At 41.5% G+C, this 26946-nt stretch overlaps 1 protein-coding gene across 1 annotated transcript in view; it reads right to left on the bottom strand.

Annotated features, from left to right (window-relative positions):
• CNOT10 (CCR4-NOT transcription complex subunit 10) overlaps positions 1 to 25664 on the bottom strand; it is a 64802-nt gene extending 39138 nt beyond the window's left edge. Inside the window, exons 1-7 of the mRNA XM_029243187.1 lie at positions 25357 to 25664; positions 12824 to 12918; positions 11759 to 11920; positions 6604 to 6754; positions 4014 to 4156; positions 1041 to 1127; positions 403 to 486 (exon numbers count right to left, since the gene is read on the bottom strand). Coding sequence (XP_029099020.1) covers positions 403 to 486; positions 1041 to 1127; positions 4014 to 4156; positions 6604 to 6754; positions 11759 to 11920; positions 12824 to 12918; positions 25357 to 25378 — 744 coding nt within the window. The 5' untranslated portion in view covers positions 25379 to 25664. The remainder of the gene's footprint in view (positions 1 to 402; positions 487 to 1040; positions 1128 to 4013; positions 4157 to 6603; positions 6755 to 11758; positions 11921 to 12823; positions 12919 to 25356) is intronic.
• Between the last annotated feature and the right edge of the window lie 1282 nt (positions 25665 to 26946).

Here is a 26946-nt window from a genome sequence, read left to right as displayed (position 1 = left end):
GGCAGGTTTGGGCTACAACCAAACTGTTTATCTTTAATAAATGTTTTGAGTATAATCTAAAAAATCCTAAAGTGTCTAATAACAGTAAATGTTTAGGTGAATTGTGATAAACCACTCAAAGAATTCTGGACAGCTATTCAAAATGGTGGTTTTGAAGGCTATATACCAAAGGGAAATGCTTGTTATAATTTTAAGTGAGAAAAGTATGATGTTAAATTATAGACACAGTATGATCACTACTTCACAACTCAGTATAAAGGGTTACAGCTGGCAGTATATATACACTATAATAGACTGTGATAAATTATTTAAAACTGATAATACTTATTGTCCAAATAAGAAAATTTACGACATAAAAGCTGCTAATTGAAAAAAAAAGAGAAAACTCAAGAAGAAACTTACATTCCCAGCTGTGTTCATGACAGACTTGATTTCCCTTTTGCATGCCTTCAGGGACTTCATTTGGATATACGCTCTTACTTTATACTGTCAAAGGAAAAACACTAGTATGTAGGAACTGTAGTGGATTTACAGATGCTGAAGCAATTTTACTTTCTAGTTAAGAAAATTAAGCCCAATCTGTTCACAACAGTTATACCAGTTACTTGCAAAAGCGAGCTTAAAATTATCTTAAATAATCTATTTTTATTGTACTCTTGGAATATACTTTTAAAAACTAAAACATGGCAGGATGAAATTTATAACTAAGTTCCAAGCAAAAATCCTATTAATTCTTAACTGCATATGGCTAACTAACAATGAATTTTAAAATTCTACAAACTGATTTTTATCATCCAATACATTCCCAGGCCATTTCTCTCAATTTTCTATAGAGAAGTAAAAGAAATAACATTGCATTATCATCTTGAGCAAAATATATTTAGAAGGATAAATGTGCTTCTAAACTGTAATACTTCAAAGCCAAATAAACATACATGCCTTGAATTATTTACTGCTCTCAATGATCTATCCCATTCTTCATCATTCATAACTACTAGTAAATACATGTCACATATAACTTCTCTTAAAATTTATGCTACCTGATGTATCTTTGACTTCGCAGCTTCTATTAGAGCTCCACTTTCAGCTTTATGATTAGACCCATCTTTGTTGCTGTTATTACCAGTCTGTAGGGTGGTGAAACAAAGTTAACCAAAATTAAATATTTTTGATCATAACTGAAATCACTGATTGCCAAGTGAGCTAATCTGAATCACCTAGAGAACATTTTCAAAATTCTGAATCCCAGGTCCCAGAGATTCAGGTTTAATTGTTTGGAGTGGGTCACAGGTGTAGAGAACTTATGGTTACCAAGCAGGGAACGGCGGGGGTGGGATGAATTGGGAGACTGGGATTGACATATATACACCACTATATGTAAAATAGATAACTAATGAGAACCTACTGTTTAGTACAGGGAACGCTACTCAATGCTCTGTGGTGACCTAAATGGGAAGGAAATCTAAAAAAGAGTGGATATATGTACACGTATAACGGATTCACTTTACGGTACAGCAGAAACTAACACAACACTGTAAAGCAACTATACTCCAATAAAAATTAAAAAACAAAAATAGTTTGGAGTGGATGACAAGAAACTCTACTTATAAGAAGCTCATAGTTTAGTATAGTGATGGGCTAGGTTTAAAAAGCCTGGATAGGGCTTCCCTGGTGGCGAAGTGGTTGAGAGTCCGCTTGCCGATGCAGGGGACACAGGTTCGATCCCTGGTCTGGGAAGATCCCACATGCGGTGCAGCAACTAAGCCCGTGTGCCACAACTGCTGAGCCTGTGCTCTAGAGCCTGCATGCCACAACTACTGAAGCCCACGTGCTCTACAGTCCGTGCTCCGCAACGAGAGAAGCCACCTCAGTGAGAAGGCCAAGCACTGCAACGAAGACCCAATGCAGCCAAAAATAAATAAATAAATAAATTTATTAAAAAGAAAAAAAAAAGCCTGGATATTACTTGGTCAGAACTCAGATTGTCTTTCTGCAACCCACAATAGATCATGTCATTCCCTCTTTAAAAACATTCTCTGGGGACTCCCCTGCTGGTCCAGTGGCTAAGACTCCACGCTCCCAATGCAGGGTGCCTGGGTTCGATCCCTGGTCAGGGAACTAGATCCCACATGCTACAACTAGGAATTCGCACGCAGCAACGAAGATAATGCGGGCTGCAACTAAGACCCGGTGCAGCCAAATAAGTAAATAAATTAAAAAACAAAACAAAACTTTCTCTGGTATCAACACTGCCAACAACATCATACCCTAAATACCTAGCAAAGTATTCAAAGTCCTTCACGATCTGACCCATATTTGAGATGCCAACCTCACCCCAATGATCTCCATCACATCCCTCAGGTACTCCCCAGGTCAGATGACCAGAAATCCTCCCACACACCACTCTCACTCCTTCTGTACTCTCTACTCTGCCAGGATGGTCATCCTGCTCCATCTTTCCTCTCCTGACTTGTTGAACTGTTACATCTTTCAAGGCTCAAATCAAACATCCAAACTGCTCTGAAACGTTCCCTAACCTCCTTGCTTCTTGTCATGAACAGATTTTGCTCCATCTTTCTCTTCCCACAGACGTGAGTTCCTTGAAAAGCAACAACTGCAGTGTTTTCATTTTTGTCACCTTAGTACCACCTCATAGAGCACACAGCATCTGCTGAAATGAGTTATATTTCATCAGCTATTACAAGTACTGAATATAAAAACAAAATATTTTACTACACGACAGTGTTTGGGAATAATGCTAAGATTATTTAACTGAACTCTCAGATATACACGCCTGTAAAAAGTAACGCTAAATGTTTATTTTTATTTATTTATTTTTTTAAATGTTTATTTTTAAACCTCAAGAACTTATACAGGCAGAAAGAAATGTATTGATAATCTGTTTTCTACAAACACTCCTTTTTCAACAAAGAAGCAGGAAGAGGAAGAAAGAAGGATCATCCCTTGGCAGCCAGAAGCACAAGCAAAATGAAAAACACAAGAACGAAGATGTGTTCTTAATTTACACCAAGTGTCTCCAGAACGTGGTGAAGCTTAATTGTCATAAGTATGTCCTCTTTTTGAAGAACTTTAATGATGAAATTTTCCCAGATAATGGAATTTTGTGGTCTTCATTCTAATCTTCACATTCTGTAAAACTAATATCTCACACATGAAAAGATGTGAACATATATCCTTGGTCATTAGGGAAATCAAAACTATTATGAGGTACTACTTCATACCCATTAGGATGGTTACAATTTTTAAAAGACGGGTAAGGGCTAGTGAGAATGTGGAGAAACTGGAATTCTCAAAAGTTGCTGGTAGGAATATAAAATAGTGCAGTTACTTTGGAAAACAGTCTGGTAGTTCCTCCGAAAGTTAAACATAGAGTTACCAAATGATCCAGCAATTCCACTCTTAAATACACACCCAAGAGAATTGAAAACATGCCCCCACAAAAATTTGTACATCAGTGTTCATGGAAGCATTATTTATAACAGCCAAAAGAGGAAAACAACCCAACGTTCATCAGCTGATGAAGGGATTAAAAAATGTGGCATATCTACATAACGGAATATTATTTGGCCATAAAAAGGAATGAAACACATGAAAAAGGAATGCTACAGGCTACACCTGGTAAACTAAAAATAATATACCAGAGGCCAATCACAAAAGGTCACATAGTGTATGACTGCATTTATATGAAACATCCACAAGAGGCAAATCCACAGAGATAGAAAAGTAAACTAGTGGTGACCAGAGGCTGAGGGAAGGAGGGAAAGGGAATCACTGCTAACAGGTACAGGGTTTCTTTCCGGAGTGATGAAATTATATAGTGGTAATGGTTGCACAATTCTGTGAGTATACTAAAAACCACTGAATGGTACACTTTAAAATGATAAATTTTGTGTATGTAAATTGTATTTTAATAAAGCTGTTAAAATAATATTTAATAACCATAAATATTAATCATACTTTACATTTTAGTCTGATCACCTCAGAACACTCACCTCATTCTTTCCATTTTTGTTATTGTTGCCCTGTGAAATCATTTTTTCTAGAACAGCAAGAAGATGTAAAGCTTTCTCAGCTTGGTAGGTTAATATATACAGGTCTATGAGCAAAAAACACACTGCTTGGGCAAATTTTTCTTCTGGGGGGAAAAAACATGAAAAGAAAAGTCACAATCCAAAGTGAAGCAAGTATCTCAGACCATTCCCCACAGAAAAAGCTCTAAAAGCAAAGCCTGAGTCTTGACTTAAAGGAATGTTTATTACCTAGAGCTGTGGATGGAAGCCACAGTGTCATTCTATTAGGCATCTCAAGGCCTCTCATATCAGGGATTCTACTGTCTGAAATTCCTTTGGCAAAATATCTACCAAATACCAGCACATGAAATGAGGAGTATTACTTTAGGTGGAAGGAAATCCTAGTTCCAGTGCCTGCTTGGCTACTTAATAGATGTGCAGCCTCTGCACATCACTGAACTACTTAGACCTCAGCTGGCTGACCTGTAAAATGGGGAGAATACTTCACATGCCTGAAGGCAGGGGGTGGACCAGGTGATCCCGAGGTTCCTTCTAACTCTAAAAAGGTCTATGACTCTAGGAAAAAGACTTCCTTTCTAGGCACAGAGATGGGGAAAAGAAACAGGGTGATTACAGACACAAAAGAAACAAGGTGTGGACTGGAGAAAACTGAAACAGCCAAGAGGAAAATATAAAGACAAGAACTTCAAAGGAAGAAGAGCCCAGCGAAGAGAGGAGGGTTAATCTGGTATATGACATAACACTATTTTCCTTTCCTTTCAAAAGAGAAGATAAATGGAAAGCGTCTAAAAGAAGGCTGCTATAATCAAGAACTGAACATTTCAAAAGCCCTTAAGAGCCTCCTAACAAGTCTTCCTGATTCCATTCTTGCTCTTACACAGCGGCCAGAGTAGAATCCATTTAGAACTAAAGTCAGTGCAGTTGACGTGCAAAGGTCACACATCTCCAAGGGCTGCCCACCACACCTGAAAAAGAGTGAGTCCTTCCCTAGGCTAAAATGCTAACCCTGTGCTCCCACCTCGCTCCAGTCACCACGGCGCTCCTGCTGCTTCTCTCACTTGCCAGGACCATGCTCACCACAGGGCCTCTGCGCACACTATTACCTCTGGCTGTGATGCTTTCCCCCAGCTGCATGGCTCACCTCTTCTCTTCATTCAAGCATCTCTCAAATACTGTCTTATCCCAGGCCTTCCTCAATTATCTTATCTAAAAATAACATCCCCAGTCAATCCGCTTACCCAATTTTAGCCTTTCTTTGCAGCATTTAACTACCTCGCCAGATGTATTTATCGTATTGCCTCTCTCTGCCATTAGAACATAAGCTTAATGAGGGTAAAGACTTTCTCTCTTTCATTCACTGTATTATCTTCAGACCCTAGAATAGTGTCTGCTCCATAGGGTATGCTCAATAATTTATGTTGTATGAAGAGCCAAGTAATAAAGTTAAAAAAAAAAAAGTTTTCAAAGAAGGAGGAAAAGTGGATCTAAAAACTGACTAGTTGGTTGCTATATTCTGCTCAGCCATAGTAAAGATGAACATCATTTCATTAACTGTTCTGGAAATTCTAAAAACCAGCTTTCTAGCAAAAGCACATCTGTGCCATCCTAGAAGTATAACTGATTTCCAGCTTTACAGGGGAAAGGAACTGGTCCCTAGCACACAATCCTTCACCACTGATGTCTCCTGCCTAGTCTGTCAACCACTGCATCTTCAGGGCTGAGGGGCAGAAGAGCACCCGGAAAAGGCCTCCCTGGAGCCACAGTGAGAGCTCTCCAGCCAGCCGTCAGCACAAGGGGCCCTGGAACCTTCCCAAAGTACCAGAGCAAGTACAGACCACCACCCGTCCTGTGGTGACCATAACAGCAATAAGGGGTTTATAAATCAGGAATTCGCCCCAGTGTTTTGAATTTAAAAGAAAGGAGCCATGGAGAAAAAGACAATTGAAATCTGATTGCTTGCAGGCTGGAAACTAACAGCCCCCTCAAACATTTCCTGGGTCCAGCTTTGCTGCTTTATTTGCTCCCTCTTCTTTCTTTGCCCTTACTTGTCTTACTACGCTCACTTGAGGCTAGTAATTGTAAGCTAGTTAACAAAAAAGCTAATTGTGTTCTATACTATCTACTCTATGATTACCCACAGAAATTTCAATTAGGCAATATACAAAATAAAATACTACATTGTCCCCTAACATTCCAAAACACTCCTTCCTTAATATACTACTTAAGAAAGAAAGGATCAGGTACACTGAGGTGGTGTTTAAACATCAAAGAAAAAAAAATCAGTAAATCTTTTCAATTAGAAATAGCATTTCTAACAGTTATCATCAAAAACTGGGGTGGGCGTAACTGGGATATTAAAGGAAAACCTGGATTCATCTAAAAGTGATATAATTTTTATTTTTCTAATCATTAAGAAAACTCGACACAGCTTTTTTTCTTTCTTTAAACACTCACATGTAATTCTGATTCAGGTTATTATCTAGATGAAAGTATCAGAGACCTTCACAGGTATGAGAAGATAGGCAAATTTCTGATTTGACAGATAACATACCAAAAGGTTCTATGAACTGATAAAGTTTTTCACCAACGGATATGGCTTCTGTATACTGCCGGAGATGATACAGGATGACTGCTTGATTGTAATACAACATACTGTTTTCAACATCATCTAATCCATCCATTTCTTCAACAGCCGAGTGCACCTATTAAACAATCAACAGGGATTATGTTCTAACAGTACTAAAGAGCAAAAGTGAAAGACTCTAAATGAATAAACAGGAACACAGGCCAACATTTCTTACTCTAAAATTTTCCACATTTTTAATAGGACCTCTAGATTTTAATTACTCTCACATACTAAAAATTATTTCATTCATATAAAATTCTGCTAAGTAAAACATTCTGATGGGACTTTATTAAGTACCTTGCCCAAGGCAAGGCGAGTCTCTTCCTTGCCACTGTGAAGGTATCCTCAATGCTTTCTAAAAGCCGGTGTGGCTTCTGAGTTGGATTCCTACTTTCCAGCCTCACGTAGCAAGAGGCTACATAGGGAGTGGGCAAAACTCAAAACGACCTTTCCTATGAGGATGTTATGAGGTACATATACATAAACTTGATTCCATTTTGTAAAAACCAAAGTAAATTTAAACATTAACAAATAATACTATTTAACTATGTGCCAGGCCTGCTACATTAAACCCTTTACAGAGAATACCTCATTTAATCCTTCTCATACCTCAAGGACATAGATATTATCATTTCCTTTTTATAAATAAGGAAACAAGCGAAAAAAAGCTTAATTATCTTGCCTGAGGTCATATGGCTAGAAAGTATATTTTCTGATTTTCCTATTATGTTCCAGGTTTTATTCTCACAATTAAAAAAAAAAGATTTTTCAAAGTAATGAACAAAAATACACTTTGTCACACATGGTGGTGAAAATCGGCTTTTAATGGCTTTACTAGAACCCTAACATCCACATCTTATACCAAAAGAAGAAAAGTCACAACACTTAGCATTTTAAAGCTAATGACGATCTGTATACCCACTTTCTGTAATAGGCTTTTAAATTTTTATCAAGTTTTACAACCATTCTATAATCCCATGGAACACATTAAAATGGAATTCTACCTGTATTAAAATTTATCTTTCTTTGCCACCACAAAGACTGCAATAAATTACTGAGGAATGTTAAGTAATTAATTCTAAGACTGACATTTTCCTAAATTAAGCAGTGGAATTTTGACATACAGTTGGCCCTCTGTATCCACAGGTTCCACATCTGTGGATTCAACCAACCACAGATTGAAAACACTTGGGGGAAAAAATTCCATAAAGTTCCTAAAAGCAAAATTTGAATTTGCTGTGCGCTGGCATCTATTTACATAGCATTTACATTGTATTAGGTATTATAAATAATCTAGAGATGATTTAAAGTATACAGGAAGGGCTTCCCTGGTGGCGCAGTGCTTGAGAGTCCGCCTGCCGATGCAGGGGACACGGGTTCGTGCCCCGGTCCGGGAAGATCCCACATGCCGCGGAGCGGCTGGGCCCTTGAGCCATGGCCGCTGAGCCTGCGCATCCGGAGCCTGTGCTCCGCAACGGGAGAGGCCACAACAGTGAGAGGCCCGCGTAATGCAAAAAAAAATAAATGAATAAAGTATACAGGAAGATAGGAAGATGTGTGTTGGTTATATCAAAATATTATGCCATTTTATATAAGGGACTTGAACTGTGGATTTTGCTACCGCGGTGGGGGGGGTCCCCGGAATCAAACCCCCGTGGACCTCCAGGTTCAACTGTACAGGGACTTAACAACCTTGGTCTAGCTAATGATAAGAAACAGAAAGTTCATGATACATAGTGATTTGTAATCAGACTTCTGCAGATTTCAATCACCCATGTGGTGAGCCTGACAGGAGGATTCAATTGTTAACAATTGGTCCTAGCTAGCTAATAGCATGTGTATCTCAATGAGTTTGGGGTCTTTATAATGTTCACTTATCAAGCCTCTATCTTCAAGTGATTAAAAATAGTCTCTTTAAATAGAGAAAACTCAATTTCCAAAGAAAGGTAACACTTCTAGGTAGTTATGCAATGAAGAGAGAATAAGCTAAGAAGGGATAATTCTCAGCCAGAAAAAGGGGTTTTGGACAAATTAAGGAGTTTTGCTTTCAGCAAAGGTTGAACTTACGATATGAATAACTTTGCCACATTTTCTATGATTCACCAAAATAATCTAGTAATTGCTCCAGCCAGAACAAAAACTACTCACTAAATGAGATAAAAAGTCACTGAAAGTGGAATAAACTGACAAGGTGTGTCACTATGCCCAGGACATGTGACTGAACAGAAGTATGATTTAGAGAAAGCAAGGAGACACAAGTACACACTTGTAGGAAACTCAAGAGAGTTGGAAGGCACTGGGTGTGCATCTGTGTGTTAGTTACTGAACCAATCTAAGAATAAAGGCTGGGACTTCCGTGGTGGTGCAGTGATTAAGAATCTGCCTGCCAATGCTGGGGACACGGGTTTGATCCCTGGTCCAGGAAGATCCCACATGCCGCGGAGCAACTAAGCCCATGTGCCGCAACTACTGAGGCCACACGCCTAGAGCACGTGCTCCACAACAAGAGAAGCCACTGCAGTGAGAAGCCCGCACACCACAACAAAAAGTAGCCCCCGCCTGGTGCAACTGGAGAAAGCCCACAAGCAGCAACAAATGCAGCCAAAAATTAAATTAAAAAATAACAATAATAAAGGCTGATGAAAGGATTTCAAAAAACAGTTGTCTTGGCTTAACAGGAAGTTTGCAGGAGCCTCTTATTCTTTTTTTTTTTAATTAATTATTTTATTTATTTTTGGACGCACTGGGTCTCCATTGCTGCGTGCGGGGTTTCTCTAGTTGTGGCAAGTGGGGGCTACTCTTTGTTGTGGTGCATGGGCTTCTCATTGTGGTGGCTTCTCTTATAGTGCAGCATGGGCTCTAGGCGCATGGGCTTCAGTAGTTGTGGCACGCAGGCTTAGTAAGTTGTGGCTCTCGGGCTCTAGAGAGCAGGCTCAGTAGTTGTGGCACACGGGCTTAGTTGCTCTGTGGGATGTGGGATCTTCCTGGACCAGGGATTGAACCCATGTCCCCTACACTGGCAGGCGGATTCTTAACCACTGTGCCACGAGGGAAGTCCCCAGGAGCCTCTTATTCTAAAAAAAGTTTTCAGGATGAACTTGTACTCAAAGCCCAAATTAATGTTCCCTGCAAGAAACTGTCTGTGGGGTTGTAGGGCACAAGTACTAGACATCAGCAAACATCATCTTTCCTCTGATTCTGGAGCTCCAGATAAATCATGGCTAATAAGACTAGAGCAATGATGTAATGTGATGACATACACATTTACAAAGACTGAGGCAGTTATGAGAACAGGCTCAAGAATCAGAGGGTCTGGTTCAAATTCTGCTTCTCCCCTTCCTAGCTGTAAAAATTAAAATTAGTAGGCCCTCTAAACCTCAATTTAAAATTGAGATAGGGGACTTCCCTGCTGGTCCAGTGGTTAAGAATCAGCCTTCCAGCGCAAGGGAAACGGGTTCGATCCCTGGTCGGGGAACTAAGATCCCACATGCCAAGGGGCAACTAAGACCTCACGCTGCAACTACTGAGGCCGCGTGCTCTGGAGCCTGTGCACCACAACTAGAGAGCCCATGTGCTGCAAGTAGAAAGCCTGTGTGCTGCAAGGAAAGATCCCGCATACTGCAACGAAGATCCTGCATGCCACAACTAAGACCCAGTGCAGCCCAATAAATAAATAAAATATTAAAAAAATTAAAAATTGAGATAATACCTACCACAAGGGTTGAATGTGAGGATTATATGAGATATGACATAAAAAGCACTTAATATGAAATATGGAATCAAGTAATAACCATTTAATAAATGTTGACTATTATTCTCCTTTTCATTGATGAATTTTAATAGGGTTGAAAAATTACTTTACTCCTATAAAGTCATGAAGAGCCTGAAGGGGTCTCTTATTTCTAACCATGTCACATTTTAGGTGATGCTTCCACAGTATGGTGGTACTCATGAATCCAGGATGGGGGCTCAAAAAGGTCTCAAGACCTTGTACAGCATGAAGCAGTAACTAAAAACACAAACAGAACTGGGTTCATGTAGCTCTTATTACTTAAAAGCTTTGTGTCTTTTGACAATTTATCCAAGCCATCTGTACCTCAGCTTTCCCATCTGTAAAATGAGAAAAAATATAGTAGCTACATCACAGGACTACTGGGAAGAATAAGTGAGATGTCCTATATGAGGTTCTTACTTACATAAGGTCTGTTACACAGTAAGCACTAAAGGTCTGCTATTAGCCCTCTTGAATATCAAAGGTCTACCCTTGTGATGCTGTTATGCCCAATGACCAAGGCAAGTCCCAAACCATATATAAATCAGAATATCTTCTATTTGATCAGTTAATCATCTCCTAATCCAAAATGCTAAAACAGTTTGACATTATTATTAATAATCAGATCTTTGCAGTTATAAATAAGATAGTCTCAGCAGCTACTCTTCTCATATATTTCTATTTTAATTCTTTCTCAAAACTCCAAAGCTCATTCAAATTTTGTGTATTAGCTTATTCTGTTCAAGTTCAAAACCCCATAGAAAGACTTCCCTGGTGGTGCAGTGGTTAAGAATCCGCCTGCCAATGCAGGGGACATGGGTTCGAGCCCTGGTCTGGGAAGATCCCACATGCCACGGAGCAACTAAGCCCGTGCGCCACAACTACTGAGCCTGCGTTCTAGAGCCCGCAAACCACAACTACTGAGCCCGTGTGCCACAACTACTGAAGCCTGAGCGCCTAGAGCCTGTGCTCTGCAACAAGAGAAGCCACGACAATGAGAAGAAGCCTGCACACCGCAACGAAGAGTAGCCCCCGCTTGCCGCAACTAGAGAAAGCCTGTGCGCAGCAACAAAGACCCAATGCAGCCAAAAAAAAAAAAACCAATAGAAAATAAAATCACACAACATACCTTTCATTTCCTGGAATAAGAATTTTATACAAATAAAATTAATACCAACAAATGTTTTATATTAGAAATTATGCTATTAATATCAGATAGGAAGTGAAATTAATTTTACTTAACTAACTTTATTTCACAATCTAGAGAACACCACAATATTTTTATAATGAAATTCATTTATGTATCACCTGATTCTTCAGCTGGTTAAGTGTCTGTCTTAAACTATCTGTTGTTGTCTGGTTACTTTTGAAAAACTCAGCTACTGCTGTATTCAAAATTATTTTATAATCGTCTTTGTTTATATCTTGTAGGCAGGCAAGATGTTGCAGACAGACATCATAATTTCCAGCCTAAAACAAAAACACACAAACAAAATTACATACCAACTTTAAGAACTATACATTCATTTCCAAATATATTTCATTGATCTTTATTTAAAAATTCTTACAAAGACAGATATAATTCCTCTAAATATACTAATTAAAGTCACTAGTTGAAGTAAGAGTCATGCCAATTAAGAAACTGTGATATGTCAATTATATCTCAATAAAACTGAAAAAAAATTGTGGATATTTATTTCCAAAGAATGAAACTCTAACAGTGATACATGTGCATTATATCTACAAGACACACACACATATATGGGTATGTAATATACCTATATATAATATATATTATAATCAGATATAATATATATTAGTACATATTGCTAGCAAGGTATAATAGCCAAGGCTAGCCAAGAAAGGTAATATGATTAATTACTCCAAATTTTAATTTCTAGTATACTTGGAATACCCAAGTATCAAGTTCTTCCACTTACATGTATGTAACTTGATAATCAAATAATGTTTTCTTTCATATCGTTTAATGTCAGAAAAGTTAAAGTTTTGACAATAAACTTTTGGGGTTCCACTTTAAAGTACAGTCAAGGAAGAGAACTGAAGAGAGTAGTAAAATGAAAAGACTGACTCACATATTACAAATCTAAATTTAAGAGACTTAAAAACAACATTGACAGTTAAAATATGTTTATGGAAACACAAAAATTTGGGAATGGCTCAAATTACTCTCATTCCTTTCACCATATTTAAACTCTAAAATTAAAAAAAAATTTTTAAACCTAAACCTACGCTATAAACTTAAACTCTTGAATTAGTACAGAACAAAAATTATAAATTAAAAAATTCACTGTGAAAATATTCATGCTTGACAGTTACTAAAGATGGAACAGATTAAGAGAAACCACTTCTTACTGTGAAAGCCTGGAAAGCACTGGTGGACAACTCCTTCTCTTGATCAGTAATCCCAGAGGACTGACCTGTCCCTTCATGTTTCTCTGCTCCCTGATCTGCAAACACACAAGTTTTATAGTTCTTTAGAAATAACAGTAATGCAGTGAATGTATCCCTAGTTTTCTTCTTAATTGTCTTCTTCCTAATGAAGTTGCCAAAGTTAGACCCTCTCAACCACAATGGCTATTAGTGTCATAAGTGAGGAAGAAGCCATTCCTTCGAAAACTTAAGAAATGTTTCCTTTTGCTGTGGAAATCCTTATGTAAGGATTACAGTTCTGTCTGTCAGGTCATTCATGCTGAGAATATTGTGTTCTCTTAAAAAATTAGATCTGTCCCCCAGCCATATACCAAAAATCCCACATATTCAAGAAAATATGCCAGGCCCTGCAGACACAAGGAGATTATAAATACATATACAATGCCTTCAAAAAGTTTATAATCCAGTTGGAACACAGCAACATTTAACAATGAGAAAACTACATTGATAAGAACTCATAGGTAATTTCCAGGCAAAGAAATCCAAAAGCCAAGATTAATACATTTAAAAAGCCTCCTTGGGACTTCCCTGGTGGTCCAGTGGTTAAGAAACCACCTTCCAATGCAGGGGACGTGGGTTCAATCCCTGGTTGGGGAACTAAGATGTCACATGCCGCGGGGCAACTAAGCCTGCACCCCACAACTAGAGAGCCCATACGCTGCAACTACTGAACCCACGCACTCTGGAGCCCGTGTGCCACAACTAGAGAAGCCTGCGTGCCACAACTAGAGAGAAGCCCATGTGCCCAACGAAGAGCCCGTGCACCACAATGAAAAGATCCTGTGTGCTACAACTAAGACCTGGCACAGCCAAAAAAAAATTTTTTTTAAAAAGCTTCCTTAACAGAACTGTCCATGTACATTCTAATATTCACAATTTCTACCCAATTTACTCTTTTAAAAATTAGATTTTTTTAATTTAAAAAATAAACATAAAAATCTCAGCTGAACCAAGTCTTAAACTACTCAAGGACAACACCTGTTGGGTCTGAGCGTAAACTGGTTAAGACCTCCTGGTAAGGAATTGCCAATATCTGTCTATGTACATAGCCTTGGCCAAACAATCCCACTTCTAGGTATTCACTCTACAAATACACAAAGATGCTCACTGCAGCACTATTTATAAAAGTGAATGTCTAGAAATAACACAACTAGAGATATCCTTAAATATCCCTCAGTTAAGAAATTGCTAACTATATATTCCAATTAAAAAAAAATTGCTAACTGAAGCATGGTATAGGAATACAATGGCACACTAAACAACTGTTAAAGAAGTTGAGTCTACATGTGTTGACATGGAAAAATATCTTCAACATCTTAAAGGAACAGATTGCAAACAGTTTTTTTTAAAAAATTAATTAATTTTTGGCTGCACTGGGTCTTCGTTGCTGCAGGCAGGCTTTCTCTAGTTGTGGGAAGCGGGGGCTACTCTTCATTGCGGTGCGTGGGCTTCTCATTGCAGTGGCTTCTCTTGTTGTGGGGCATGGGCTCTAGGAGTGTGGGCTCAGTAGTTGTAGCTAGTGGGCTCAGTAGCTGTGGTGCACGGGCTTAGTTGCTCTGCGGCATGTGGGATCTTCCCGGACCAGGAATCGAACCCGTGTCCCCTGCATTGGCAGGTGGATTCCTTCCTTCCTTATTTATTTATTTTTGGCTGAGTTGGGTCTTTGTTGCTGCGCACGGGCTTTCTCTAGTTGTGGCGAGTGCAGGCTACTCTTCGTCGAGGTGTGCGGGCTTCTCATTGCAGTAGCTTCTCTTGCTGTGGAGCACAGGCTCTAGGCATGAGGGCTTCAGTAGTTGGGGCTCATGGAGTCTAGAGCGCAGCTCAGTAGTTGTGGCGCACGGGCTTAGTTGCTCCGCGGCATGTGGGATCTTCCTAGACCAGGGCTCGAAGCCGTGTCCCCTGCATTGGCAGGTGGACTCTTAACCACTGCGCCACCAGGGAAGCCCGGCAGATGGATTCTTACACTGCGCCACCGGGGAAGTCCTGCAAACAGTATTATACAACTGAACTTCATGTTTTGTAAAGATATATACATAGATATGTACTTCTGAATATGTACAGAATAAACTTTGGAAGGATATACATCAAACTCAGTGATTACCTTCAGGGAGTGGGATGGAAGAGTGAGAGATTTTACTTCCCTTCCTATTCCTCTCAATTGTGAAACTGAGCAGGACCCTGTCTGTGGGGCCCTCCTGGATACAAAAACCCTTCCAAACACCCCTCCCACCCCGTTTTCTTCTTTGTAGAAAAAAACTTCAGGCTCCTAGACCTTTCCTGAGTACCAAAGGGCAGATTCAAACAGTAATTAGAGAAGGGAGGGAATGCAGAAACAAAGGTGGAGCAGTCAAGAAACCATAGTGCAGAGTACTGGTTCCTCCTCAAGGAATATATATAACACATCTCTTGAGTTCTTCTGCAGGAACTAAGGCCCCCACACAGGTGGAGGATAGTAACTTCAGTCTGAGCACAAGATTCCTGGACACCACCCTGTTACCTCACTACCAACCAATCAGAAGAAAGCCACACACCCTGCAGCCCTCACCCCAAATTTTGCCTATTAAAAACTTTTTTCCAAAAACCATCAGGGAGTTTGGGTTTTTTAAATACAAGCCACCCAATCTCCTTGTTTGGCCCTGCAGTAAACCTTTCCCTGCTCCAAACTCTGACATTTCGGTTTGTTTGGCCTCACTGTGCTTCAGGCACATAAACTTGCATTTGACAACACTCGTTTAAATTTTTATAATTTACATGGGTTACTTTTTTTTTTAAGTTTTATTTTTAAATGCCTGCCTAAAACTAATACAAGGTTTTAGAATTCAGATAAGGGGTTACCTCCAGGAGTCTAGTGACTGCAAGATGCATGGGGTGGAGAGTGGGGGGTGCTTCTGGGTGTGTGAGAATTCATTAAACTGTATGTACACTTATGATATGAGCACTTTTTGATAACTGCCTAGAAACCTGTTTTCCAGGATCATTTCAACGAATGAGTCCTCAGTAGAGCTGACTTTGGGAAGCCCTGGCCTGGCACATATAAGCAGTAAGCAAAGACCCCCAATTTCCCTCTGTCAAGATGACATCATGGTACAATGAAAACATACGTCTTGGAATCAGTCGTATCTTCAGTCTGGTCTCCCCTTGACCATCTAACTCTCTTAACTAGATATTAGCTTCCTTCCCCCTTTCCTTTTGACAGAACAACTAAGGATTCCTTCCCCCTTTCCTTTTGACAGAACTAAGGATTCCGTTGTGTTTGTTTGTTTTTTTTATAAAATACTTATTTCTGCACTTTAAACATACAAATAAACCATGAAATTAGATTTAGTGTGAACAGCTCCATAGATCACTGCAAAACCCCTATTATTACAATACTCTTGAGAATCACCGCTTACACTTAGAAACAAAATATAACCTGTGCTTAAGTGAACTTATCTAAGACTTAGATCTGCCCTACAAAAAAAGGTATTCTGGTACTTGGGGTTTTTTGGGGCGTTTTTGTTTTTTTAGAGGTAAATTTTATTCACAGTGTTTTTTAAAAAATATTTATTTTATTTTATTTATTTATTTTTATTTTTGCCTGCGTTGGGTCTCAGTTGCAGCATGCGAGATATTTATTGTGGTATGTGGGATCTTTCACTGCAGCACGTGAGCTCCTCTCTAGTTGTGGTGTGCGGGTTTTCTTTTCTCTAGTTGTGGTGCACGGCCTCTAGGGTGCATGAGCTCTGTAGTTGTGGCGCGCGGGCTCCAGAGCACGAGTGCTCTGTAGTTTGAGGGCTCTCTAGTTGAGGTGTGCAGGCTCAGTAGTTATGGCACATGGGCTTAGTTGCCCCACGGCATGTGGGATCTTAGTTCCCCGACCAGGGATCAAACCTGCGTCCCTTGCATTGCAGGATGGATTCTTTACCACTGGACCACCAGCAAAGTCCCTGGCATTGGGGTTTATTAGAAGTGTTACCTCTGATAATTAAAGTTAGATAAATTAGTATTGCAGGGCTTCCCTGGTGGCGCAGTGGTTGAGAATCCGCCTGCCAATGTAGGGGACACGGGTTCGAGCTCTGGTCCGGGAAGATTCCCACATGCCGTGGAGCAACTAAGCCCATGTGCCACAACTACTGAGCCTGCGCTTGAGAGCCCACGAGCCACAACTACTGAAGCCCGCGCGCCTAGAGCCCGTGCTGCGCAACAAGAGAAGCCACCACACTAAGAAGCCCGTGCGCTGCAACGAAGAGAAGCCCCCGCTCGCTGCAACTAGAGAAAGCCCATGTGCAGCAACAAAGACCCAACGTGGCCAAAAATAAATAAAATAAATTAACCCCCCCAAAAAAAATGAATAAAAGGAAAAATATTTTAAAAAAAAATTAGTATTGCATTTCCACTTTTGCATACAAATAAATAAGAATTGATTCGTAACAGGGAGGAGAAAAACTAATAGTTTTAACAGTTTAAACCAGTGAGAGAGCTCACTGGTTTAAGAGGACCCTGTCAAACAGCTTTTTCTTTAGAAAGCCAGTAACAGTGAGTTACTGTTAACTCAACTGTTTACACAACGCACCTGCTTTGCAAAACTTTCAGGTGCACAATAACAGTAAGGACCATTTTCTTTAAAATGTGTAAAAATGGGGACACAGGATTTTAGGACCCCAGAAAGCCAGGTATGAGTTTAGATTGAGACAGAACCTCAACTCTAGGTATATTCACCGTAAAATTTTAACAATGAACGTAAATACTTTGAAATTTTTTAGGAAACCTAAAGTGTTTAAAAACTTTCCCCTCATAAAGAAGTACACTAAATTTAAACCAAATGCCCAAAATTCTTAGTTTGCCATCAAGTTATCTCCATAGCTTCTTCTAAAATATAGCCTCTCTAAATTAGATGACATTCTTTAATGGGACTTCTTGGCCCAACTGTCATTTATAAATTGTGATTATAAATACAAGGCAGAGGGAAACACCCAACAATTCACCAAGGCACTGAAGAGTTTAAGCTTCTACTTCCCACCAGAAGCAGATTGGCTTATGTGGCCACTGCTATCATTATTCTCTAGGAACTGTAAAAGTCTCCTAAAATCTTCCAAATAAGGAAAGAAGCCAACTTTAATAAGCTAGACTCTAAGGATGACAAGAGTCTCTGAAATAGACATTTTAGAGAACTGAGCTCAGTAAACAGCCTTTTACATATTAACCAGCTATTATTTTACCTACATTCTTTTACTTCAAGATAAAACTAGGGGGAAAAAAACCCACTCCAGTAGGATTACTATTCCTATTTTCCTTATCTTTCTGCACTTTTCAAGTTTTCTGCAAGGAACAGGTATTATTTTGACAATCAGTCTTTAAAACATTCATTTTCTTCGTAACTACTGACTTCTTACCAGAAAGAGGCTGCACGTAATTCCACAACGTGTCTTTATTTGTCCGAAAATAGTCTCTATTGCCAATTGAAAGAGTATATGACCGTTCATCCATAAGCCTGACCTTCCTTCTACTCTGGCCTAATGAACAGGGCTGACCATCTAGGCGAACAGAGCTCTTCGGCGCACAGACTTTGATGCTTTTTAAGCCAACGGGCTTCATTTCTAACCAATTAGGTTTAAACTAAGTAGAAAAGAAACACTGCTTTTCCAAAACTGGAAAAAGTCAGTTAACGGAAAGCCCAGACACATTCCAACACAGAATGTTAACAATTCAAATCTGATTGGAGGGGCTTCCCTGGTGGCGCAGTGGTTGAGAGTCCGCCTGCCGATATAGGGGACACGGGTCCGTGCCCCGATCCGGGAAGATCCCACATGCCATGGAGCTGCTAGGCCCGTGAGCCATGGCCGCTGAGCCTGCGCGTCCGGAGCCTGTGCTCCGCAACGGGAGAGGCCACGACAGTGGGAGGCCCACGTACAGCAAAAAAAAAAAAAAAAAAAAAATCTCATTGGAGGGGCTTCCCTGGTGGCACAGTGGTTAAGAATCCGCCTACCAATGTGGGGGACATGGTTTTGAGCCCTGGTCCGGGAAGATCTCACGTGCCGGGGAGCAGCTAGGCCCGTGCGTCACAACTACTGAGCATGCGCTCTAGAGCCCGTGAGCCACGACTACTGAGCCCGTGAGTCACGACTACTGAGCCCGTGAGCCACGACTACTGAGCCCGGGAGCCACGACTACTGAGCCCGGGAGCCACGACTACTGAGCCTGTGAGCCACAACTACTGAAGCCCACACGCCTACAGCCCATGCTCCACAACAAGAGAAGCCACCGCAATGAGAAGCCCACACCCCACAATGAAGAGTAGCCCCCTCTCGCTGCAACTAGAGAAAGCAACGCACAGCAAGGAAGACCCAACACAGCCAAAAATAAATAAATAAAACAAATAAATTTATTAAAAAAAAATCTGATTGGAGGATCTTCCACACAAGCTACACTTTTCAAAATACAGCTCCAATGATGTTCAAGAAAAGAAAAATTTCCCCAAAGTAAAAGAAATGCAGGCCTAAGGAAATCTACTGCTACTCTCGCAAAATAGTGTTGATGCCTTTGTGAAGGTAAAGTTTAAATGAGGATGCCATTTCAAAGAAAAAGAATTCAGGTTTACTAAAGCCACCATCCAGCTAATGTTCACACACCTCACGTTTGGTTTTCTATCACATGACCAAGTACACCTGCCTTAGCAAAGCCCTACATACAATGGCTGATTTCTCCACAGCTCAGAGGACTAACATGTGACCAGCAATGCTATAGACTTGAGCACCCTGTCCAGCAGTGCAGAAACAAAGAACAGAATACCAAGCTTCAAGAATATCAGCACACTTTGGGAAAGACAGGCAAAGCAGAACGCTACCAGTGCTGATGACTGTTTTTATTTTCATAAATAGTAGTTTAAAAAAATAGTAGTTTTTATGCATGGAGAAGAGATTTACTCCAGTTTTCAAATATTAACAGTTATTAATTTACAAGTTCAGAATGACTAGATTTTCCTCAAACTTTTACATTTAACATCGACTTCTTACTCTATTTGGAGTTTTCATTTTAAAGGGCCGTGATGAATGTTTGATTTCATTTACACCTTCAAACAAAATTATAACCACCTTAAGTAATTTAATATATTCCATTTTAACTACAACCTTAAAACTTTTTTTTTTTTTTGCGGTACGCCGGCCGCTCACTGCTGTGGCCTCTCCCGTTGCGGAGCACAGGCTCCGGACGCGCAGGCTCAGCGGCCATGGCTCATGGGCCCAGCCGCTCTGCGGCATGTGGGATCTTCCTGGACCGGGGCACGAACCTGTGTCCCCTGCATCGGCAGGCAGACTCTCAACCACTGCGCCACCAGGGAAGCCCCCTTAAAACATTTTAAGTACAACCTTTGACTTAAAAAGACAAAATTTCTGAGAATTCAAATAACTTATAAATCTAAAAAATTAAGCTTACTGAAAACAGTGACTCTTTGATGTCCATGCAATAACATAGTAAGGCCTCAACTTATATTCACAAATATAAATCAGTTATTCATTTTAAATTGGAATCATAAGACTCTAAATTCTTAAACGCTAAAAACACCTAAAATACCCAATGTAGAGACTTCTCTGGTGGCGCAGTGGTTAAGAATCTGCCTGCCAATGCAGGGAACATGGGTTTGAGCCCTGGTCCAGGAAGATCCCACATGCTACAGAGCAACTGGGCCTGCGCACCACAACTACTGAGGCTGCTCTCTAGTGCCCGTGAGCCACAACTACTGAGCCCGCATGCCACAACTACTGAGCCCACGTGCCTAGAGCCCGTGCTCTGCAACAAGAGAAGCCACTGCAATGAGAAGCCTGCATATTGCAGAGTAGTCCCTGCTCTCTGCAACTAGAGAAAGCCCGCATGCAGCAACAAAGACCCAATGCAGCCAAAACTAAATAAATAAATAAATTTATAAAAAAATAAAATACCCAACGTAGGTCACTTAGAGAAGATACTTTATGTACAGACTCCATTAACTATACTTCAATTTTAAAAATGTACAGATTCTTTACTGGACCTTGAAAAAAAGCAAATGGCAAGACAGTATTGCACAGTTTATTTCCTCATTTGCATGTGTGTGTGTGTGTGTGTGTGTGTGTGTGTATATATATATATGTATATATACACACACATATATTTTTTAGTCGATGTAAGCTTGGGTAGGCATAGAAAAAGTCTGGAAGAACACACAAACTCAGTATTAGTTACCTGGACAGTGAGACTGGGTGGGTAGAAGTGATAGAGGACTTCATGTTTTTTACCTGATACAGTTAATAACGATAAAAAGGTTGGGGTGTTTTAAATAAAATAAAAATATCCTTAACTTAAAGTTTTCCCATTTTGTTTGTTCTTCCTACCATTTTTTTTTTTTTGCAGTACATGGGCCTCTCACTGTTGTGGCCTCTCCCGTTGTGGAGCACAGGCTCCGGACGCGCAGGCTCAGCGGCCATGGCTCACAGGCCCAGCCGCTCCGCGGCATGTGGGATCTTCCCAGACCGGGGCACGAACCCGTGTCCCCTGCATCAGCAGGCGGACTCTCAACCACTGCGCCACCAGGGAAGCCCCTTCCTACCATTTTTACAGTCATCCTGGCTCAAAATTTCAAAGCCATCTTCAAGTACTCTTCTCCCGATTTCATATTACTCATCTGGTCCTGTCTTTCCCATATTCATAATGTCATCAACCTTTTCCTATCAAGCCTACTACTGCCATCCTCATAATCCAAATTCTCAGATAAATTCAAATCTAGGATTTTGCATCCTAACTCCAGCCACTTTCTCCTTTCAAATAACTATCAAAAGTAAAGTCAAATAAATCACCCTAAAATATTGCTGGTGTTTCACACCACTTTTATGTTACATAGGGACATGAACCTTAGGACTTTCAACTGCCCCTTCAATGTTTATCTTTGAATCATAAAGGGAGGATGGGATCAGGCTGGGTGGGAACCCCCTCCCTTTATGATTTGGTTGAAATACAAATCAGGGTGAGAACTGCTGGCTGATCAATCACTAAGAAGCCACGTAACCTAGAAGCACAGGTAAATTAATTCTCCAGGAGGTGAGTCTTGACCAGCTGGAAACAGGAAATGGGAGAAAGCTGGACAAATAAATCATCCCTTCTTTCTCTCTCATATGGACTATTCTGAAGTGTAATTTCTCCTCGAAAACCTTACAGAAAAGTCCCATATGCAAATGACCTGCTACATCTCTTCACAGGTCACGATGGAACAGTAGCTAGGGCTGTAATGTAGTTCATCTTCCTTTGCCTTCCTTCCTTCTCTCCCTCACCTTCACTATCCTGGGCTTGCACCTTCCAAAAAGTGAACACCTTAATCGGGTTCTGCTTCCCAGAGGGTGTGGGCTAAAACATACACCTCACCTCAGCTGATCCTCACAAGCTGTAACCTGGGGAGGTAAATAAATTAGAAAGCTATTAGGAATAAATTAGAAGATTATTAGGACTCCCATTTTACAAATGAAGAAACTGAGGCTTAACTCAGAACCTTTCCCAAGGAGCAAGGACATTGTTCAAACGTCACCTCTAAGAGAGCCCTTCCTTCTCTAACCAATCCACTCAAAGCAGGGTCCCTGCTCTCAGTTATCCTCTATCCTTTTACTCATTTTTTCTTTTCTTCACAATATTTATCACAGCTTGAAATCCGAATTATTTCTTACTTTGTTTACATGTTTATCTGCCTTTCTTACTACATTACAAGCTCCTCATGGACAGAGACTTCGCAGTGTCTGGCAGAGCAGGCTATTGGTGAATATTTAATGAATAAATTAATATCACAACATTAGCTGGTCTCAGCTAGTTTCTGAGCTTCCAGTCTTGTTTCATTTAAATCCATCCTTGGACTTCCCTGGTGGTCCAGTGGTTAAGACTCCACGTTTCCACTGCAGGGGGCACAGGTTTCATCCCTGATCGGGGAACTAAGATCTAAAGGCCGAGAGGTGAGGCCAAAAAAAAAAAAAAAAAAATCCATTCTCTACCACAGTCAGTGTGATCAGGTCACTTACCTCCTTAAATCCTTTCATGGGCCTCTTTCTTACCTAATGAAGAACAAGCTCCATGAAAAGGGTCTTGGGCTCAGGAGCTCAGAGTTGAAGCAGCATATAAACTAGATTTTGAATGAGAAGCATGTTCACCAGATAGAGAAGAGAAAGAAGGGCATTACTGCTCAGAAACTCAAAAGAACATGATACTTTCTAAGAATCATTTCTGGTGTGAAGAGCTAGATGTGATGATATAGAAGTATCAGATGGAAAAAGATTGTGAAGAGCCTCATAAATGACATTAAGGAGTGAGGATCTGATGCACAAAAAATGGCACAGTCTTAGAAAGTTTATAGGCAAGGAATGGTATGATCTAAATAGTGTTTTAGAAATAAAGTGAAAACGCAGCAGTGAGAACGGACTGGATAGGAAGAGACAAAACCATTCAGAAGGATGCTCAATGTGAAACAGACCACATCAAGAGATAAAGGCCAGATGTATACGTATAGCTGATTCACTTTGCTGTACAGCAGAAACTAACACAACACTGTAAAGTAACTATACTCCAATTTTTTTAAAAAAAAGAGAGAGAGAAAGGTCAGAACAACAGCACTTGAAATGGGGATGGAGAGGAGGAGTGGAGAGATTCATGGGGTCACACTATACACTCATCTACTTAATACAAATTCAACCTTATTTTCTAGGTAGGAAGTTTCCTACACTGTGGCCTATAAGCTTAAACCAATCAAAGAAAGGCCCCAAATCACTCTGGACCTTATTCTTCTACTACATATATTACATAGCTCTTCCCAAATGGGAGTGCCACTATAATAGGGCTGACTCTAACAGACTGAATAGCAGGTCTTCAAAAGCAGGGAGTGTGTCATATCCATTTCTTTAATATCCAAGGCACTGCCTGGCACTCAATTTTTATGAACGAATGAATGAATAGTAGAAGAATGCTTTATGACTGAGGTAGGACTTGAAAACAACATAGGTTTTAGGCCTAAAAAGGTCATTCCAGGCAAGTGCAATGGTATGGGTGAATAGAAATGGTAAACCTGGGGGAGAGACAGTGTCCTAAACTAAGATGGAATATGTTGGTCCTCTTGGTCCAGCCTTGCATAGGCCATGCTTATCCCCTGCCTGGAACTTTCTCCCACCCACCCCTCCTCATTCCGTATGGCTCACCCCTTCATTTTGTTGGGGTGTCTGCTCAAATATCACCTCACCAGAGCCTTTCCCTGACCAGCCTACCTAAAATTCTCTAGTGCCCTCTAAAGGCTTAGCCTCACTTTCTAAACCTTTTCTCTTGTTTTTCTTCTTAGTAGATTACTGAAGAGATGCTCTGACAATTTCATTCATCTGTACCTATATTAGGCTTGGCTCACTTTAATTTCAAATCAAGTTCGTCAGTTTTTGAGATCAGGACCTAATAAAAGAATTACAGCACACATTGAGATTTTCTTTTCCTTTTTTTTTTTTTTTTTGCGGTACGCGGGCCTCTCACTGTTGTGGCCTCTCCCGATGAGGAGCACAGGCTCCGGAAGCGCAGGCTCAGCGGCCATGGCTCACGGGCCCAGCCGCTCCGCGGCATGTGGGATCTTCCCGGACCGGGGTACGAACCCATGTCCCCTGCATCGGCAGGAGCACTCTCAACCACTGCGCCACCAGGGAAGCCCTCTTTTCCCTTTTTAAAAAAATTAATTTTACTGTAAAAAGTCTAACTGTTGACCACTTCTAAGTCCTGTCATTTAAGTTCCATCCAACAAAACCTGGATGGATGCCACAGAGAACATTATTTTCTTACAGGAAATATACGCCAGACCGTCCCAGAGTAGGCAGGAAAGAATTTTACATTCCTCAATGGAGAAGATTCTAGGAATGGAGCAGTAATCCATAAAGAAAATCGTCGAGATTAAACTTAAGGGGAAAAGAGGTTCTAAACGCAAGATATTATAGACAGCACAGCTCGAAGTGAGACACGATAATGTTATGCCTATTTCAATAAGTTGTTTTTACAAAGCTAATTACACAAGACGTCGCTGACCATAGGCAGGCTGATGCGGCCGAAACCACCCAGATGAGTCCTAGCCCGAGCCGGGGGCATCAAGGTAGCCGCATCTCCGGGGTTAACTTTCCTTGTTCTGCCTTCGTCAGTGGAAAGTCGAAAAGTCTGTGAAGCGGCCACCTAGATTTAAGCTTTTTAAATCTGAGATATTCCGGAGAGCCGGGCAAAGGCGGCCAGAAGCGGCTTCATACTGCTCTTGGTAAGAAACTATCGGACCTTGGGCCCAAAGACTCACAGTAGCGACGGCCAAGGGAGGGGATGGGGGAGAGAAATGCACGCCCCAATTAGAGTCGCCCCGGAGTCCCCATCCCTTGTCCCCACCCGGGGCCCCGCCACCGCAGCATAGGGTCTGCCCGCCCCCGCGGGTCCCGCCGCCCCAGCGCGCGAGGCGCGCGCCTCACCTGCAGGCTTGTCTGCGGCCATCTTCCCGCCTCGGCTCGGGTCTTTCCCCGCAGGTGGCGTGGCCTCCACTCCAGCTGCCCGGCTTACCGCTATCCTGGACCTCGGAGGACGACCCTGCGCCCACTCCGGCTCCGGGCCCCTGGGTTCCGGCCTGGGGAGTGGGCAGACGGCGGGCTGAGGAAGTGACGAAGACTAGTTTGCGTCGTCTAGCAACAGCAGCAGCGTCTCCGCCCCGGGCGGTGCCACTACCTCCAGCCATGCACGGTTTCCGCCCCGCCGCGTCCCCCGACACACTACTTCCGGGGGCCTTGGCCGGCGTGGGAACTGCGGCTGGCCCCGCCCCACGCTGGCGTCCCCGGCGGCCCGCCCCCTGCGGCGTGAGCGCGCGCGCCCGGCCGGACGTGCGCTCACCCGCGCGTCTGCGCGTGTGTTGGGTGGGCCGGGTGGGAGCTGCGCGCCGCTGCTGTGTGCTTATCCTGGTTAGAATTCTCGAGTATCCGAGCTCTTGCCCCTCATTTTACATAAAACCACAGTAACTGCACCTGACATCTATATGGTAAGCATTGAGCCTTGCACTTGGCTTGTACACTTTTAATGATTTCTCTCAGCTCTGTGAGAAGGCACAGTTGCGATTCCCCGTTTGAAAACAAAACGAAACATTTTATTGTAGAGGTTTTAGATTTACAGGAAAACTGCAAAATGATACATGGAGCTCTTGTATACTCTTCACCTAGTTCCCCCTGTTGTGATCATCTTGAATAATTATTACATTTTTGTGGTACATCCGTCACATCTAAGAAACAACTTTGGTTGGTACATTAACTAAATTCAACATTTAAAAAAATGAAAAAAACTTTTTTCAGTCAATGTCGCTTTTCTGTTCCAGGATCTTGTCCAAGATACCACATTAAATTATTCATGTCTCCTTAGGCTTTTTTTTTTTTTTTTTTTTGCGCTCTGCTGCACCGCTTGCAGAATCGCAGAATCTTTAGTTCTCCGACCAGGGATCGAACCTGGGCCAGCATCCAAGTCCTAACCACTGGACCGCTAGAGAATTCCCTCCTTAGGCTATTCTCGTCTGTAATCACTTCTCAGATTTTCCTTGTTCCTGATGACTTTAACAGCTTTGAAGAATACTGGTCAAGATTTTTTTTTTTTTTTTTTTTTTGCGGTACGCGGGCCTCTCACTGCTGTGGTCTCTCCCGTCGCGGAGCACAGGCTCCGGACGCGCAGGCTCAGCGACCATGGCTCACGGGCCCAGCCGCTCCGCGGCATGTGGGATCTTCCCGGACCGGGTCACGAACCCGTGTCCCCTGCATCGGCAGGCGGACTCTCAACCACTGCACCACCAGGGAAGCCCTGGTTAAGATTTTTGAAGAATGGACCTGGATTTGGGTGTATCCAGTGTTTATCATGGTTAGACTAGGGTTACAGGTTTTTAGGAGAAAGACCACGGAGGTGACCTGCCATTCTCATCACATCAAATCAAGAGTACGAGCTAACAGAATGACTTACTGATGATGTTGACCTTGATCACCTGGCTCAGGTAGTGTTTGCCAGGCTTCTCCGCTCTTAAGTCACCTCCACAC

Source organism: Monodon monoceros, unplaced genomic scaffold, assembly GCF_005190385.1.
Source record: "Monodon monoceros isolate NGI ecotype Baffin Bay Population unplaced genomic scaffold, NGI_Narwhal_1 Super_Scaffold_3, whole genome shotgun sequence".
NCBI classification, from domain to species: Eukaryota; Metazoa; Chordata; class Mammalia; order Artiodactyla; family Monodontidae; genus Monodon; species Monodon monoceros.
Note: the sequence above shows the minus strand (reverse complement) of the source record. Positions and strands in the feature narration are given on the sequence as shown.